Source organism: Lotus japonicus, chromosome 5 (assembly GCF_012489685.1).
Source record: "Lotus japonicus ecotype B-129 chromosome 5, LjGifu_v1.2".
NCBI classification, from domain to species: Eukaryota; Viridiplantae; Streptophyta; class Magnoliopsida; order Fabales; family Fabaceae; genus Lotus; species Lotus japonicus.
The window spans coordinates 62,078,967-62,096,153 of NC_080045.1; the positions used below are offsets into that span (position 1 = coordinate 62,078,967).

Consider the following 17,187-nt stretch of genomic DNA (forward strand, 5'->3'; position numbering starts at 1 on the left):
GGACATACGAGTGGGTGGTCATGCCATTTGGGTTGAAAAACGCTGGCGCGACCTACCAAAGGGTAATGAATACCATTTTTCATGATTTTATAGAAACCTTCATGCAGGTTTATATTGATGACATTGTGGTGAAATCCCCATCACGGGATGACCATTTGTTGCATCTAAGGAAATCCTTTGAGAGGATGAGAAAATATGGCTTGAAGATGAATCCCCTTAAATGTGCCTTTGGTGTTATTGCAGGTGATTTTTTGGGTTTTGTGGTGCACAAAAAGGGCATCGAAATCAACAAAAATAAAGCTAAAGCCATTCTCGACACAAGTCCACCAACCAGCAAGAAGCAACTACAATCGTTATTGGGGAAGATTAACTTCCTAAGGAGATTCATTACCAACCTCAGTGAAAAGACCAAGTCATTTTCTCCGCTTCTTCGACTAAAAAAGGAAGATGTGTTCCGCTGGGAGGCAGAGCACCAAAAGGCATTCGATGAACTCAAGAAGTACTTATCCAATCCACCTGTAATGGTACCACCCATCAAGGGGAGGCCAATGAAGCTGTATATTTCTGCCACAGATGAAACCATCGGGAGCATGTTGGCTCAAGAAGATGAAGATGGCAACGAAAGAGCCATATTTTATTTAAGTAGGGTGTTAAATAGCGCAGAAACTCGATACACTATGATCGAGAAATTGTGTCTATGCCTATACTTCTCTTGTGTAAAGTTGAAATATTATATAAAGCCAATCGATGTAATGGTTTTTTCTCATTATGATATAATAAAGCACATGTTATCCAAACCAATCTTGCATAGTCGAATTGGTAAATGGGCTTTAGCCCTAACCGAATATTCATTAACTTACACCCCATTAAAAGCGATTAAAGGGCAGGCGGTCGCTGATTTCTTGGCAGATCACACCATGCCTAGAGAGATCATAACCTATGTGGGCATACAGCCTTGGAAGTTATACTTCGACGGTTCCAGCCATAAGAATGGAACTGGAATCGGGATGTTTATCATGTCCCCGCAGGACATCCCCACTAAATTCAAATTTAGGATCAAGAGTAATTGCTCGAACAATGAGGTCGAGTATGAGGCACTGATATCAGGCCTCGAGATCTTGCTAGCGCTCGGGGCAAAGAATGTTGTCGTGAAAGGAGATTCTGAGTTGGTAGTAAAGCAGCTTACCAAAGAATACAAGTGCGTTAGTGAGCATCTAGCCAAATATCATGTGAAAGCGAGCAATTTGTTGGCTAAATTCGACGAAGCTGGAATAAGACATGTTCCTAGAATAGAGAACCAAGAAGCCAATGAATTGGCGCAGGTTGCTTCTGGGTATATGATAGACAGACTAAAGTTAACGGAGTTAGTCAAGATCAAAGAAAAACTGAGTCCTTCAGATCTCGACATTATGGTCATTGATAATCTAACTCCTGACGATTGGAGAAAGCCAATTGTCGAATACCTGCAGAATCCAGTGGGGTCAACTGATAGAAAAGTCAAGTATAGAGCTCTAAGTTACACCATTTTGGGCAACGAGTTGTTTAAAAAGAACGTCGACGGCACACTGTTGAAATGCTTAAGCGAAGACGACGCATTTATAGCAGTATCAGCTGCTCACGATGGCCTGTGCGGTGCTCACCAAGCAGGGGCCAAAATGAAATGGATTCTATTTAGACAAGGTTTGTATTGGCCAACTATCATGAAAAATTGCATCGAGTACGCAAAACGTTGTCAAGATTGCCAAAAACACTCAGGAATCCAGCATGTGCCAGCTAGCGAGTTGCACTCTATTATCAAGCCATGGCCTTTTAGGGGATGGGCAATAGACTTAATTGGCGAAATTCACCCAGCTTCATCAAAGCAGCACAAGTATATCATTGTGGCAGTCGACTATTTCACTAAATGGGTCGAAGCCATCCCACTACAAAACGTAACACAGGAAACGGTGATCGAGTTCATACAAAACCACATTGTATATCGATTTGGATTGCCAGAGTCCATTACAACTGACCAAGGCACGGTGTTTGTAGGACGCAAAGTGGCAGCCTTCGCAGAATCTTGGGGCATCAAGTTTTTGACCTCGACCCCTTACTACGCTCAGGCTAATGGCCAAGTAGAAGCAGCCAACAAAGTCTTAATAAGCTTGATCAAGAAGCATGTGGGTCGAAAACCAAAAAGCTGGCATGAATCTTTAAGCCAAGTCCTATGGGCTTACCGGAATTCACCAAGGGAAGCGACAGGAACGACGCCTTTTCGACTGGCCTATGGCCAAGAAGCCGTATTGCCCGCAGAGGTATACTTGCAATCATGTCGAATTCAAAGGCAAGAAGAAATCCCAAGCGACGTTTACTGGAATATGATGCTAGATGAAATGGTCAACCTCGACGAAGAAAGGCTCTTGGCACTAGACGTCTTAACAAGGCAAAAGGATCGCATAGCTAAAGCATACAACAAAAAGGTTAGAGATCGATCTTTTATTACAGGGGATTATGTGTGGAAAGTCATTCTCCCAATGGATAAAAAGGATAGAGTTTATGGAAAATGGACCCCCAGTTGGGAAGGGCCATTTACAGTCGAGAAAACGTTACCCAATAATGCTTACGTGATCAAGGAATTGGGCAATCAGAGTCAATGTGTTACGATAAATGGCAAGTATTTAAAAGCATATAAGCCAATGTTGCACGAATGTAAAATCGAATGAAACATGAACGATAAAATTGCCAAATTATATTCATTAATCGAAAAACATTACAAGTATGGCAAAATACAAGTAAAACTAGAAACCTAAAAAGGAAAAATGGCTCTGTATCCGTCATATTTAGCTTGCATAGGTGCTAATCGACCCACCAGCGCCACCATCTGGCCCTCAAGTCGAGCCTTCTGTTGACGAGCAACCAGGTCTTCAAGGGAGGCTGCAAGAATCGCCACAACTGACTGAACAAGACCTTCAGGATCTTGCTGATCCAAAGAGGCCTGGAGAAAATCGAATTTATCCCTCCACTCATCTATTTGGTGTTCTTGAAAGAACACCATTACTGAAAGTTCCCGGAACTCTTCAAACAGAGGCTTGGCCTCCAAGAGAAGCCCTTGGAACTCCTGAAGAGGAATTCTAACGCGCGCAACGATTGGCCTATGAAGTAGTTGATCAATGAGCCCTAAAAGCTCATCAAGGCCAGCAGAGGAGTCATACAGGTTCTGGAAAAGGTTCTCTTGGAAAGCCAAGTCCTTGATACGGCGAAGAATTAGTCTGCTATCCATGGTGAAGAATGAAAGGTTCTTGGATCGCAGAAAGAAGGGAAGAATGGAAAGAAAAGAGTTGCTGTTGAGAGACGAGTAGAAAACTGCTTCATTTATAGTAGGGAAGTAACAAACAGACGTATTAATGCAAGTATGCAGTTACCAAAGCGTCAGCCAAACACGGCAAGCCACGTCAACCACTACCACAAGTGGAGGAATTTCTTGAGTCGTTGAACAGAAACGTGATAAAAGCGTTATAAATTATCGTGGTTTTCCAAGAAACTTGGAAGTTGAAAGGTTAGATTAAGCACCAAGTCAAATGGTGAGGCTTAGCAATTCAATGCAAAGAGTAATGTAGCGAAAGCTAATTCAACGATAAAATGTAAATCGAGAAATAAAGCATGTCGAGCATTGCCGATACAAAGTCATTCATAAATTAAAATCGAATAGAGTTACAGGACGGGAATGATAAAGTTGGCAACAAAGGCCATAATAGATCCATGGCCATTACAGTAAGGCAACAAATATTGAAGCCTAAATTCTCGACTTGAAGGCTTCAAGCTGAACCCCAGCAGCAGCAATCCTACAATCCAAGCTTTGCTTCATACGCTGTTCCGCTGCTACTTCTTTAGAAAGTTGAGATGTCGAGAGCATCACACCCGTGCACTCAGCAGCCAGCGTATTCAGTCGCGAATTCACGGCTGGGCCTTCATCAATCAACATAGCCTTTTGCTTCTCGAGTCTGGCTACCTCCCTGTGAAGCTCATCTAGTCGAGCATCAACACTCGACAACTCAGCTGCAATAAGGGTCCTCCTAGCAGTCAGCTTGAGAACCTCTTCTTTTGCGGGCAATAGGCCATTGGTATTGGAAGCCACTTGTGCCTTTTTAGTCTCAATAGATTGCTCCACTGCAATGGCTTTGTCAAGTGTGGCCACAATATCGACCACGAGAGTTTGCAATTCGACGAGAGCATCTGCCTGAATTTGATCAAGTTGTTGGCTTAAGAGAAAGGCAAGCAGTTCTTTCACTTCTTGACCTAATTGAGGATTGACTCGGACACTGCCAATGAAGCCAGCATCGAAAACCAGCCCTTTTAACTTAACGAGAGCCGCTTCAATCCGGCTATCATCGGGCACTCCACCAGACTGAGCAGTCTCAGCAATTTCAGCTTGGCGCGGCGGAGACTCGAGATCCAAAGTACCATCAAAGAAGCTCTGGAAAGAGGGTCCTCGACTAAAAGAGCACTGAGCCTTTCACTAGAAGTATGAGAAGAAGCAGCCGTCTTAGAAGAAGCTGAACCTCCCTTAGCATGAGGAGAGATCAGAGCGGCTCTGGCATCTTGTTGAATTCGCTGAGGAGAACCTCCCTTAGCATGAGGAGAGATCAGAGCGGCTCTGGCATCTTGTTGAATTCGCTGAGGAGAGAGTCGAGGCTGTTGAGGGGAAGTTTGAAGCTGTCGAGGAGGAGGTTCAGAATGAGCAGAGGCCAGAACATCAGCCTTGGGTGGGGGCATTACGCCAATCACTTGGTCAGGCTGAATGATTGGATCCTCACCACCCTGCACCTCATCATGCAGTATATTTTCTTCACGAGCAGGGGAAGGCAGGTTCTGCATATCCTGTGGAGGAAAATTAGAAAGGTTATCTCGACATTCTTTGGTATAATAGGGTTCACAACCAGGATGTTGCCAAGCAATTGGTTTCGAGTTAAAATAGAATGTCAGTTTGTCCCACACAGGGTCCGACTCAGTAGAGTCTAAACTCGAGCTAGAGGACTCTAAACCGCTCGGAGAACTAGATAGGGCAATTGGTGGAGGTTTAGAAGAAAAACACGTGGCCCGAGGTACAGCCATTTTAGACATGCCAACCCTCTGAAGAATAAAAGTAAAATGATTGAGAAGGAGGAAAAGAAAGCAAATTGAAGCAAGATGTGAACTAACGATTCACCTTAGGGCCAGATGCTTTGAGGGGACTGGAGCTGGTTGAACTCTTAGAATGGTGGGAAGAGGAGCTGCCAGATTTGCGACTAGACCTTTTCCCGGAGGTCTTCTTGGCTCGAGCCATCTCGACAGGAATTGGTGTAGTGCCTTGAAGCAGAGGATTAGAAGCCTGCTCATCAACACCTTGTTCACCACCTTGCTGGACTTCCTCACGTTGACTGGCTGATTTAGCAGGGGAGGGATTGCCCGCAGAAGGTTCACCAGCACCTTTAGCCCTCTTTTGGCTCGCAGAAGTAGTAGGGGTGGCCCCCCGTTTTCGACTCTGAAACAAAAGCAAATGATCACAAAGATATACACGTCGAGTAAAGGTCAAAGTTTCACAAGGTTCAGTATTACCTTAGGAATCTCGAGCTTATCAGCCAAGGCAACGTCATCATCATCATCATCCTCCACTTCAACAATCGCAGAAGCCACCCGAGGAGAAGCCTGAGGGGTCGGTCGAGGAATTGGTTCAGCTACAAAAGGAAAACAAAGGAAGATTAAGCCATAAATATCGCAAAGATGCCAGGTCGAAATGATTACCTTGACCAATAAGCGATTTTATCGATATGTGGTTGAAGATTTCAACCGGCACATGGAGAGGATAATTCCACAGGTAACGTTTGGTCCAGGTCACCCGCTTCCGAGGGGGCAGTGCACCGTGGTAAAAGTTTTTGATACTTACATGATCAACCCACTTAGGAAGCACTACCGGAAAAGCCAAAGCATACTTACAAGTAGGCAGTGGTGGGAACCTAAAGCCAGTTTTTCGAATAATAAAAGAAAGACCGTCCTCGTCAGAAGGAAGGTTCAATCGGGTTTTCTTGGCTTTAGCTTCCCACATTTGCCTGAGAACTTGAGCTGCTTTGGCAACCGTTTCCTGAAGTCGAGGACCCGGAAAGTACACTACACCGAAGAATTGTTGAAAAGCGTTGATCTCAGATGTATGCATACCTTTGGTTTTCTTTGGGGCCTGTCTCTGCAAAAGAAAAACGTTTGTTATGCGCTGGAAGCAATCCTCAATTGGCGTCGAAATATCATGCCAATAAGCATACCACCACGCCTTAAACGCCTGGGTGACGTAAAAGGATGGAGCGAAACTGAAAGGACTAAGACCAAGTAGCTCCTCATCGTTATAGTAACCAATGGTAGTGTCGAAAACACTACGTTTGGTGATGGTACCAGGGTAGAGGATGAGGGATTTGTCGAACAAGGTATTGGGTAAATCTTGACTCAGCCCAAACTGTCGAGACACAAGCTGAGGATTGTAACCGCAAAGAGTAAAATCATTACTGGCGAAGTTGATGGTTAACACCCTGGGAGACAATATAGTCTGCCAAAGCTCGACTTGGTGTTGAGAAAGGTTTTCCGAACCGGGAAGATTAGGATATGAATTCCTTAGCCACCGAGGGCCGTAAGAGGGTTTGTGATACGGTGCAAAGCTCGAGCGGAAACGTTTCAGCTCGAAAAACATGGTGAAATACTTCTTAAAGTCAAACTCGAACGTGGAGGCATCATAAGGAGGGGTGAGAGCTTCAAGCCTGAAAGCGTCGATCCTTGTGTTAGACACCACAGGAGGAGAGTTCTTGGCTGGAAGAGATGGTTCGAAAACCGCATTCATCCAAAGCTGAAGAAGCCAGAAAGGACCAGCTGCATTCAAAGACGCCACTTTAGGATCTCGAATATCGGCGATTGCTTCATTGATCATTTGGTAGAGATTACCGAGCACGAGCCTAGCCATGGCGATAATTCGACCCTCGTGCAACAGATTGGCTAAAGGAAGAAGTTTAGCCGGAATTCTCAAAGATTTGGTGCAGAACACATAGGCAGAAAGCCAATACAGTAGAAACGCGACATGCTCAGCATCGGAGACCTCACCATTCTCGACATAATGATCTTTAATAAACTTACTGAAAGCAATGTTGTCTGTCGGAATGGCGATAGGATCAGTGGGAGCAGCAGAAGAATGATAATCGTCACCCACCACCCAAAGGCCAGTGATGGCAGCAACATCGAGAAGAGTAGGAGAAAGCATTCCAAAGGGGAGATGAAAGCTATTGGTGGACCGCTCACAAAAGAAAAGAGAACTCAGAAGCATGGCAGGGTTGTAAGTAATCGGCGACCTCGACAACTGAATGAGGTCGAAAATGCCAGTCACTTTCCAATGCCCAGACTTACTGGCCTCCACCCTGTTGAGCCATCTCAGATAGGCTCCTTCACCAGCAGACGGGTTAGGAGGCGCAGACCTGAAAGTCCTTTTGGGATCTTTCAGAAAAGGGAAGCGGTAAGAAGGTTGGAATGCAAGAATGAGCTCATCCCCACGAATGCTGGGGTGAAAATGCTCGTAGTCCTCAGGGAGACTGTTAGGCCTGCCCTTCTTCGCCTTCTTCAAAGGGCCCAAAATGGCACATAAATTGCCATTCACAGAAATAGAAATAAATACCTGGGATTTCCAGATAGCCCGTTTCTCCACGTCATACGGCGGATCTGGAATGGGAGTGCGCTTGGCTTCATTCACCTCACAAGCAGCAGCCAAAGGAATGACATTGTCAGAGCCAGAACCAGAAGCCATGGAAATGTTCAGAGAATACACCGGGAGAACAGAAACCAAACGATGGAAGGCGGTCACAAGCAAAATCAGGCAAAAGTTTAAGTGTTCGAAAGCTTGAGGATTTGAAAGCGCGAGTGACTGAAAGAACGGTAAAGCTTGAAGAAGGCCAACAATGGCGTATTTATAGGCAAGTGAATAGTCGGACGTGAGGCTGCATTACAGGGTGATGCATAAAATTTTTGAAATCCAACGGTTATTTTATTATATAACCGCAAACCCTAATGAAAAGGCTAGGAAAAGGCCATGATTACTCTAAAAGTAGAGACGGCACACGGCAGACGAGGTCAGACGCTAAAGCCTCTGATTGGAGCGAAAGTCAAACGATTGGATATCTGATGGGACTTGAAATCAGAAAAGGAAAAGTCGCGAACAGCCGTCAAGGTCCGTCAAAATGCACGAGTGAAAAATGCTTGATCTCTCCAAGGACTGGTAGTCGAGAATCAACATTTTTGGGGGGCATCTGTTGGCCCAATATTTTGGCCCAAGAAAGAAAAACGCATTCAGCCCAAAATACTCAGAGTAGTCGAATTCTGACTAGAAGGAAGGAAAAGGAAAATGCACTAAGTTAATGGGGCAGCCAAATTCGACAACAACAATTACTACTAAACACAGGCACATGTAACACGTGCCACATTGACCAAGTCAAATTCTCCCCACGATGGTCGAAAACGTGGCCAAGAAACGGTTGAGGCGGTTGAGAAACACGACCCTCACCACTACGCATGAAACTTCCGGAACAAGCATCAGATCGTGGGGAATCAGACCCACTAACCCGACCAACAAGGAAGAAAACCGCCAGGGACACGCGAGACACGGAGCTCTATAAATAGGAAAATCTGATTCAGAAAAGGGGTTCCCAACTCAAACTCTGAAAAATTCACCAGAAAGCTTTAATGTCCGCATCAATGAGACTTCGAGAGCAGAACGTGATGATGGAGGAGTATGTTGCAGAACCAACGCTTTAATTTCCTTGCATTTCAGTTCGTTAATTCCCAGTTTTTATGTGTAGCTTGTTTTGTCGAAATTTGCTTTCATGTTATTTTGGTTTGCTTGACTATTGTGTAATCGACTCATATTCAATAAAATCCAGTTTCGTTTAAAGTTGTTTATTGTTGTCGAAAATACATCCGTCCACACACAACACTTTGGCAAAGCGTTTTCTCAAAAGGACCCTGAAATCTAAACTTCCTTTAGTCGAACTAAGAGGATATTTGTTTACCAAAAATCAGTGTAAACAGTAACATAAAATGATTAAATGACATAATCACAAGGTGTGATCATATGTTTAGGCACATTTTCTTCCTTCATCTTTTTTTACTGAATTATTTTGTTTGGTTCAAATTTTAAGAAAAAAATATGGAGTTAAAAACTCATTTTTATTCCCTCTATAGATGCACGAGATTTGGAAGAAAAATAATTATACAACTAATATGTCATTTTTTTATGGTCTACTAACTAAAATGTCATTGTCACATCATAAAATTCAAAGTATTAATGTAAAAATAAGAATAATACAAGTAAATTTATTTTAAAATTCATCCCCTCATATATGCAAGTAAAAATATAATTATTTTTCCTCCTATATATTCCTTTCCTCTTCACATATTAACAAAATTCCAAATATTATAGTATAAACTATAGTTAAAATATCTTAGGTACCGACTCCTCCATCAAAATATCTCTGGCCTGCTCCTTTGATCCAACGACAAGGCTACTAATTTTGTGATATTTTTAAGTTTATATACTTTTGAAAAATTGATGACATAGACATCGTGGCACCGAAATGGATAAGTAGGTGTTATAGCTTTTACTTTGACATATTTTTAACCTCAGAATGAATATAAAACCAAAATTAAACACATTAAATTGTTTTAATTAATCTATTAGTCGGTGTCGATTATAATTAGGTTGACAAAGTATCATGATATTTTGTGTTGTCCTTTTTCCCCTATAAAAGGGTGGGATGCAAATAAAGCTACCATACCCATATTCTCATTTCCATTTTCCCCACACTTTTTCTCTGACTCACCAAAAACCAAAACGCAACCACTTCTCATTCCTCTATTCTACACCACCACCCATGGAATCTACAGTGCACGCGCACAACACCGAAACGGCGTCGGTTTGGACCGATGAGAAGCACGTGAACTTCCTCAACACCATGGAAGCCTCCTTCGTACGCACAATGCTCCACCGCCGTCAAGATGCCCCTTCCAACAACCGCCACCACCACCTCCGCCTCGACCGCCACCTCCCTGATTCAGCTGAATCCACCTTGGATTCCAAACCTCGTACCAGCTGCAAAATCAAGAAACATGCACCTTCAGGTACCTGATCATCACACCTTCATTTTTTTTTTGTCACTACGATAATTGTGATAAGACATCGTTTGGATACACATTTTTTATTCAATGCGTTTTGGCTGAGGAAACGGTGGTTTTGATCTTGGTAGATGGTGTTTGACCGTGTAAAATTAACTCGTTTTGATATTCCACCTAACCAAACACGACGTAAAAGATTTGGAAAATTATCATGTGTGGAAATATCTTGGAATATACATGTGAGATATTTTTGCATAGTGTTAAATTTTGTTCTCTTTTATTACGCTTTTCTTTTTCCACTTTTTGTTTCTCTAACAGAAAAGTGTGACATATACTCTTCTCATTAAAGAAAAAATCAAGATATTTTGCATGAGTAGATATTATTTTTTATTTTTAGGATTATATTATTAAATTAAACAGATATTTTATGTGAGAAGATATTTTGAATGGGCAATATGTAATAAAAAATTGACAATTTGGAATTAATTATTTATGTGGGTAAAACAGACAGTACAACCAAAATATTTACTACCACGATTTGATAAATATCTCTAGCTTATACATGTTGAGTTCAAAAAATATCTGTAGAATAACTTTTTTCTGACCTTATTTTATTTTTTATGGGACAGATTCAACGGGTTCAAGAGCCAGAATTGCAAGTAGGAGGATGAGGAGGAGGACATCAGCTCAATTGCGGAATTCATCACAACAACCGGATCAGGTTTGTCTTGTGAGACTCTCTTGAGATTCATAAGAACAACCTTGCAGCATGTGTTTCTAGATCATGATCAGATGGAAAGAAACTACATCGTGACCCACACCTATCTATGTAGGGCTTTTATCAGATATTATTAGGGATTGAGATGCGTAAATGATGTCTCATTTCCTGTTTTAACCAATGAAATTATAAATATATTGATATGACAATTTTAAAATATGAGCGATTTTTATTTGAGATGATACAAATCTCATTGGTAGGACATGAAATGAAACATCATATATGGAATAAAATCTTGAACCTATTATCATATGCGTTCACGTTTTAGTTGGCTTATTATGTGTTTTCGCTGGCTTTTAACTTCAATCAATTGAATACAGAATACATTTTCTTCTTTAAAAGAGAACTAAACAGTAACACATGGAGATGGAGGATATTTTCATGCTTGAGAGTTGCGAAGCTCATAATGTGGGGCTTTCGCCTTAGTGTACGTTTGGATAAGATTACTATTACTCCATTTTTTTATCAACTTTTTCTCATAGATGCAATTTTGTGCAAATTAATGGTGATATGTTTGAAAATAAAAACTGATAAAAGAATTAAAGTACCCTTCTAATTACTGTTTTTTCATAATTAATCGATAACTAATTATTTAGTCAATAAATGTTTTCTCATCATATTATAATATAATGAATTAATAAATATAGTAGATAGATGAACTCCTTAAATATGTAGCTTAAGGTTTGATCGCCCAAGATGCTAATTGAAAAAAGATTTAATAGGAGGTGTCTACTTAATTATTTAACGCGATCTTAGAGCTTTGGTAGATTAGTCTCATGACGTCCGAACGTGAATATCTTAATAAACCCAAAAACATTAATACAACCTTTCAAATTAGGGAAAGCACTTAAAATGAAAGTTTTTTTTTTCAATTTTTTTTATTAGATTGATTATTTCCTTATCAATTTTGTCCCTTCTCTTTTCTAATCCTGGCTTGTATGCAACTTAAACAAGTCATCTCTTTAGTAATTTGCTGTGTATTTACACAATCAAATCCGAATCCTTATCAAGATCTCTACCATGCATGCATATCTAAAAATAAATATTATAAAGAGTAATGGTTGATCTTTTTATGTCCACAACAGGAGGTCCCACAACTAGAAAATGGAAGAGAAGATGCTTCTTGTGTTGCAGGTCACCATGATAAAGATCAGACAAGTTATTCATAGGCTACTTTTTCCCAACCTCCGTTTCTTGGCCAACTTTTTCCTCATGTACTTAACTTACGGCCGGGTTTTTTTATTTATAGTTCTACTTAGGCTAATTTATTTTAAAATTATGATTTATCTTGGAATAAAACTGCTCTGAATTGAGTAGTTTATCTTTGAAGCAACTAGGGAGATCGTACAATTTTTATTATTGATTTAATTTTAAGGTACGTCGTGATTTTAATCTATAGGAATCTAGGGGCGGCCATATACTACCTTGTTTCTCACTTAAGCTTTGTACTTCGTCTTCAAGAAAAAGCTTGCCAAGTCGCCATGCTTGTAGCCTTGAACCCCAAAACAATAAAAAAAAAAAAAAAAATTATAGCATTACATGCTACATTCGTTTCCTTTTGTTTAATTAGTTGTTTAAGGTAGGCCTGGAAATCAAACACGAACCCATAGTCCCATAGCTATTCCCAACTCTAACCCGAACTTTGACAAGAAAAATCTGTTTTGATCAAGCTTTGGAGAATATTAAACCCGACCCAAACCGGAGTAGACATACCAACAAAGATGTGCGTAGGGGCGCAAATGCTCATCCAAAACTGACCTGAAAGTCACCCTGATCCAATAATCATATAGATTGAATTATAATAGTAGTTAAATCATAATGTTTAACTCATATAAATTTGCAAGAAAATGTGATTTAATTCTTAATTTTGCATTTAAATATAAAATATTTGAATTAAAATGTATTTTCTACTTGATTTATTTATAAACATGAATTAACAATTAAAATTAAATTAAAAAATTTAAAATAATGATGACTTAAGTCCCCGAACCAATGATGGGGTTGGGATATTAGTTCATAATTTTATCATCATTTTCCTCAAAACCCTCCCCCTCTTACTCTTACTCTATTTGGTTTAGAAAAGAGTTTGAGAAAAGAGAAAGAGTGAAGAGAGAAGATGAGAAGAAATGAGTAAGAAATAAGGTTTATTTTAAAAATTGTTTGGTATAATAAAAATAGAGAAAAAAATATAAGAAAAAATGACATGACTTCTTTCTCCTTTTGTTTAGTTAAATATAGATAGAAAATATAGAAGTTACAAGACATATTTACCGATAATTTATATATATATATATATATTTATATATATTTTGTTGATAACATATACAAGAGAATATACAAGAGAGTAAAGTGGGACAGTCAAACAAAAAATGCTTAGGTGCTATATTTTTTTTCACTCCCAAGGGGTGATTGATAAAAGGTGTGGGAGGTACCCCAACCTCTCCCTCTCTTCTCAATCTCTAACTTATTTCTCTATGTGCAATCTCCCTCTCTAAGGTAAATTATCCCTAACAAACGCTGCGTTAACGAGGGTGGGGATGGGGAGAGCGGAATTCACCTCGCCTCATTGTCATGTGTAGTTTTTTTATGAATAAGTCAATGGAGAGGAATCTTCACAGTCCACATATTAGAAGTCTTATGGATCAAGCATACTTTTACTAGCCTAAACATTTTTCAGTTATCATGCGAAGTTTATGATAGTGTTGTAAGAGTTACAAATTATGATTTCCTATAACATTTATTTTTCATATTGTTTAATATTCATTCAAACATTTACACTTTAGTTCTATTCAAACTTCAAGATGCTCTCTGAAACACATAGTATATTGATTTGAGATTGAGAGTGTCTTCTGCAGATATTCCCTTGTCGTGCAACCAGCAGCACCACCGTCATCTTTTGAACACTCACAACCGGACGCCATCGTCAGCCTCGAGAGAGGATTAATAGGATTCTTAGGACTTAACAAATCCTAAAGTTTAGCGATACCATACATGTAAATTAAAAATAAAATACAAATGTTTAACACTTAAACATAAATAATTTCTTAACACATATAAACCTACTGGAGAAATTGTGACGGTCCCTTTCAAAAGAATTCTTTCCCGAAAGTTCGATCTTATGACTCGACCCTTATTGAGATCTAATTTGCCTATCGCCTTCCAAAACTAAAAGGGAACCTAATCTTCACCCAAAAGTCTCAACCTATAACAAACTGCACAACCAGTATCATTAGGCATTAAATTCCATCATCTCTGAAACAGAAACCAGTGAGCAACACCATTAACCTTCCCAAAGAGCAACCACAATGCTCCATTTCTTGCTATCGTACAAGAATCCATTGCTTCAAGCATCACTCTCCCTCACCCTCGCTTTCATCCTAGCCTTCTTCAGAATCCCCATCTTCTTCCTCCACGGTCTTCAAACCTACATCCACCCCGATTCCCAACCCCAATCCAATGGCCTCAGAGCCGCCATTCGCCGCCCCGGGATCGACAACTACCAACCCTTATCCTCCAAAACCTCCGCAGAGCTCAGGAAGAGAAGCAAGGCCAAGGACAAGGTCGATTTCGACGAAAACAATGCTCAGATCTTCAGGCTGAGACTCGATGAGGGTCACCTTCAATCTCGTCTCTATGTTGATCAGTATTGTGCTGCTTTCACCGTTTCCTTTGTTGCCCTTTTCTCTATTTTGCTTCACAGCTTCTTAGATTCGAAGGAGGATCATGGGTTATTGAAAACTGGGGTTATAGTTCCGATTCTGTTATCAATTTTGAGTCTTTACTCGTGGGGTTCGACGCTTGCGAAGACCGCGTTCGAGCGATCCGCGTCTAGGCGGTCGGAGAAGCAATTGAGCATTGTTTTTGGGGTTTTGGGGGTTTTCTTAGGGCTAATGTTTGTTCCTGAGGGTGCTTCATTGGTTTTGGATTTCCATTTCGGGGTTCCGGTTGATGGGCCTATGAGGGTTTTCATTGCAGCATTGATGGGTTGCCTTGCAGGTTTTCTGTTCATTCCTGCTGGTAGAAGTGCAAGATGCTTTTGGCTCGGAACTGATCAAATTCGTTGCAATTTGTCAATGATAACTTGTGGCTGGTTCGCCAGCACGATCCTGTATGCGAATCAATTGTTGGTTATATTTGTGGCTTTGCTGTGGATTACCCCATTGTCTGAAATTTTTGTAAACACTAACTACAATAATAATAAGGGAGGTAGTGGTATTGGTAGTGCAGAGAAATTGGTGGGGAATCTGGGGTTTTTGCCATCTGATTTCAGTAACTTTAGGCGTTGGTGCTTGTTGGGGTCAAGTTTGTTGCAGATTGTGGCGGTACGGCTAAACCTGCAAATGTATCTGAATGAAGCTTTGTTGTCTTGGTACCAAAGGCTTCATGTTAGCAAGGTTCCTGATCTGGATTATAGCAGGGCGAAGATGTTCCTGCATAACCACTATGTGTGCCTTGTGGTTTTGCAATTTCTTGGTCCTCCTATGCTGGTACTTGTCTTTCTTGGCTTATCTCAGATTGATAGTCCTTCCTTTGGAAATTTACCATCTATACTGCCGAGCTCTACTTTTGTCAAGGAAGTTGCTTTGTTTTTTGCTTGGTGGGTTAACTTTCTGTGGGCAATATACTCTTCAGTGATCCTTATGCTACATCGCCATTGTATTTTATATGTTTCTTGAGCATCTTTTCCCTTGAGGATGATTTTATTGGAGCTTTCAGTGAGTCTTTTATTGTAAGTTGAGTACTTTACAGAATTTCGAGAAGAGTGTTGATCTTATAGCATAAGTTTTGCAGGTTAGTTAACATATCATGACTATCAAATACAACTGAGGTGTATCTTGCTGTTGTAGTTATTGTACTAAGAATTATATACCATAAACTGACTATAGTTATTGCACTAAGAATTATATGCCATAAACTGACTATAGAAAGACCAAAGTTAAATGCTATTTCATGTGCCTTCCAAAATATCATGCAAACTTACACATGTTATAATTCGTAAATTAGAGATATATATACAGCCAGAATATCTTGTTCTGTGTTGAGCCTGTTGACACATCATGTCATGTAATAGTCAAGTGCAGCACATGGATAAGCCATTTATGTATTTTTCCTTTAACTAAACCTTGCCATGCTCGTTCATCCTCCTTTTGACCTTTTGTAGTCTACTCTTTTTGGGAACCATGTTTCATATTCTTGCTGGAAACATCTATGAAGGCATTCTTTTAGATGTTTACTTATCCAATTATAGATTTATTATATCTGCCCCAGCAGGTGTCAGTGTTACTGTTTTCTTTCTTTCCTCCCTCTCTTCATAACAACTATGTATGAAAATGAAATAAAGTATAAGCATTATTTTCTAAAATATTATTAGAACCCTCATGACGAGTGTCAAGTGTTTCAAGATCTCATATTGTTGTTAGTGTTACTTTTAACACATTGCATTGCAATAGATCAACTGTGGTGTATTTAAATTTAACCATTTTATATAAATAAAGAAATAACAACTATTATGTCTTGGTGTAAATTTATTAGCCCATAAATTCCTGCTATAAGAATGCCCTGTGTGGCTGTGTGTAACTGGAGACTAGAAATGTGAGCATTTTTAGGTCCTAACTTTGCAATATGTTTTGTGTTTATGATTTTTGTGTGTGTTGACTACAAATGTAATTTGCAAGGACATTGCTATAGCTTGTTTTTACCCCTTAATAAGTGATTCACTATATCTGCAAACTATGTCAGAGAGTGCTTCTTCCCCAGCATATGAAACTGAAATGATGTATGTATGGACATCAAATGCTTTTAGTATCATGTTAAATCCTGTTTGATTGTGTGTTTGAAGATCTTAAAATGATAATAATTGATTCTCTTTCTTTGCACGGTAAGTTAATCATATGTTCATGCACTTGGAGTGACATATACTTTTCTTGGGAGTACATATGTAGACATTACAAATGACTGTGCTGTTGTGCTGTGTTTTGGGTACTAATGGAATGCTGGAATTTACTCATTTATTTTAGAGTTTTGGTTGAGACTTGAGAGGCTGTCTTCACTTGTTATGGTAGTATATATTCTGCAATACGTATATATGCCTGCATGTAAATTCAAGCCATTAGCGAACTATTATTCATTCAGAAAAGCGACATTCACCCAAAAACTATTTTTATGAAAAGTTACAAATAATGTTGTGTTGCCTGTTTTAGCCTTAATAGCCTTAATAGCCTTAAAAGCGACATTCACCCAAAAACTATTTTTTTTTATGT

At 39.9% G+C, this 17,187-nt stretch overlaps 2 protein-coding genes across 2 annotated transcripts; both read left to right on the forward strand.

The window, feature by feature from the left end:
* The first annotated feature begins 9,803 nt into the window (after window positions 1-9,803).
* Window positions 9,804-12,438, forward strand: LOC130716658 (uncharacterized). The gene is made up of 3 exons (XM_057566659.1): window positions 9,804-10,155; window positions 10,779-10,870; window positions 12,013-12,438. Exons 1-3 carry the CDS (start codon window positions 9,909-9,911, stop codon window positions 12,094-12,096), a joined length of 423 nt encoding a protein of 140 aa, XP_057422642.1. The 5' UTR covers window positions 9,804-9,908; the 3' UTR covers window positions 12,097-12,438.
* Window positions 12,439-14,062: 1,624 nt separating this feature from the next.
* On the forward strand, window positions 14,063-15,728 carry LOC130720726 (uncharacterized). Its single transcript, XM_057571414.1, has one exon. It carries the CDS (start codon window positions 14,233-14,235, stop codon window positions 15,601-15,603), a length of 1,371 nt encoding a protein of 456 aa, XP_057427397.1. The 5' UTR covers window positions 14,063-14,232; the 3' UTR covers window positions 15,604-15,728.
* Window positions 15,729-17,187: the final 1,459 nt, after the last annotated feature.

Bases quoted from the DNA above. Each gene is read 5' to 3' on its own strand.
- LOC130716658 (XM_057566659.1), top strand. From the start codon at position 9,909: ATGGAATCTACAGTGCACGCGCACAACACCGAAACGGCGTCGGTTTGG. The intron at 10,156-10,778 runs GTACCTGATCAT...TTTATGGGACAG, and splicing joins CAAGAAACATGCACCTTCAG to ATTCAACGGGTTCAAGAGCC. The intron at 10,871-12,012 runs GTTTGTCTTGTG...TGTCCACAACAG, and splicing joins CATCACAACAACCGGATCAG to GAGGTCCCACAACTAGAAAA.
- LOC130720726 (XM_057571414.1), top strand. From the start codon at position 14,233: ATGCTCCATTTCTTGCTATCGTACAAGAATCCATTGCTTCAAGCATCA.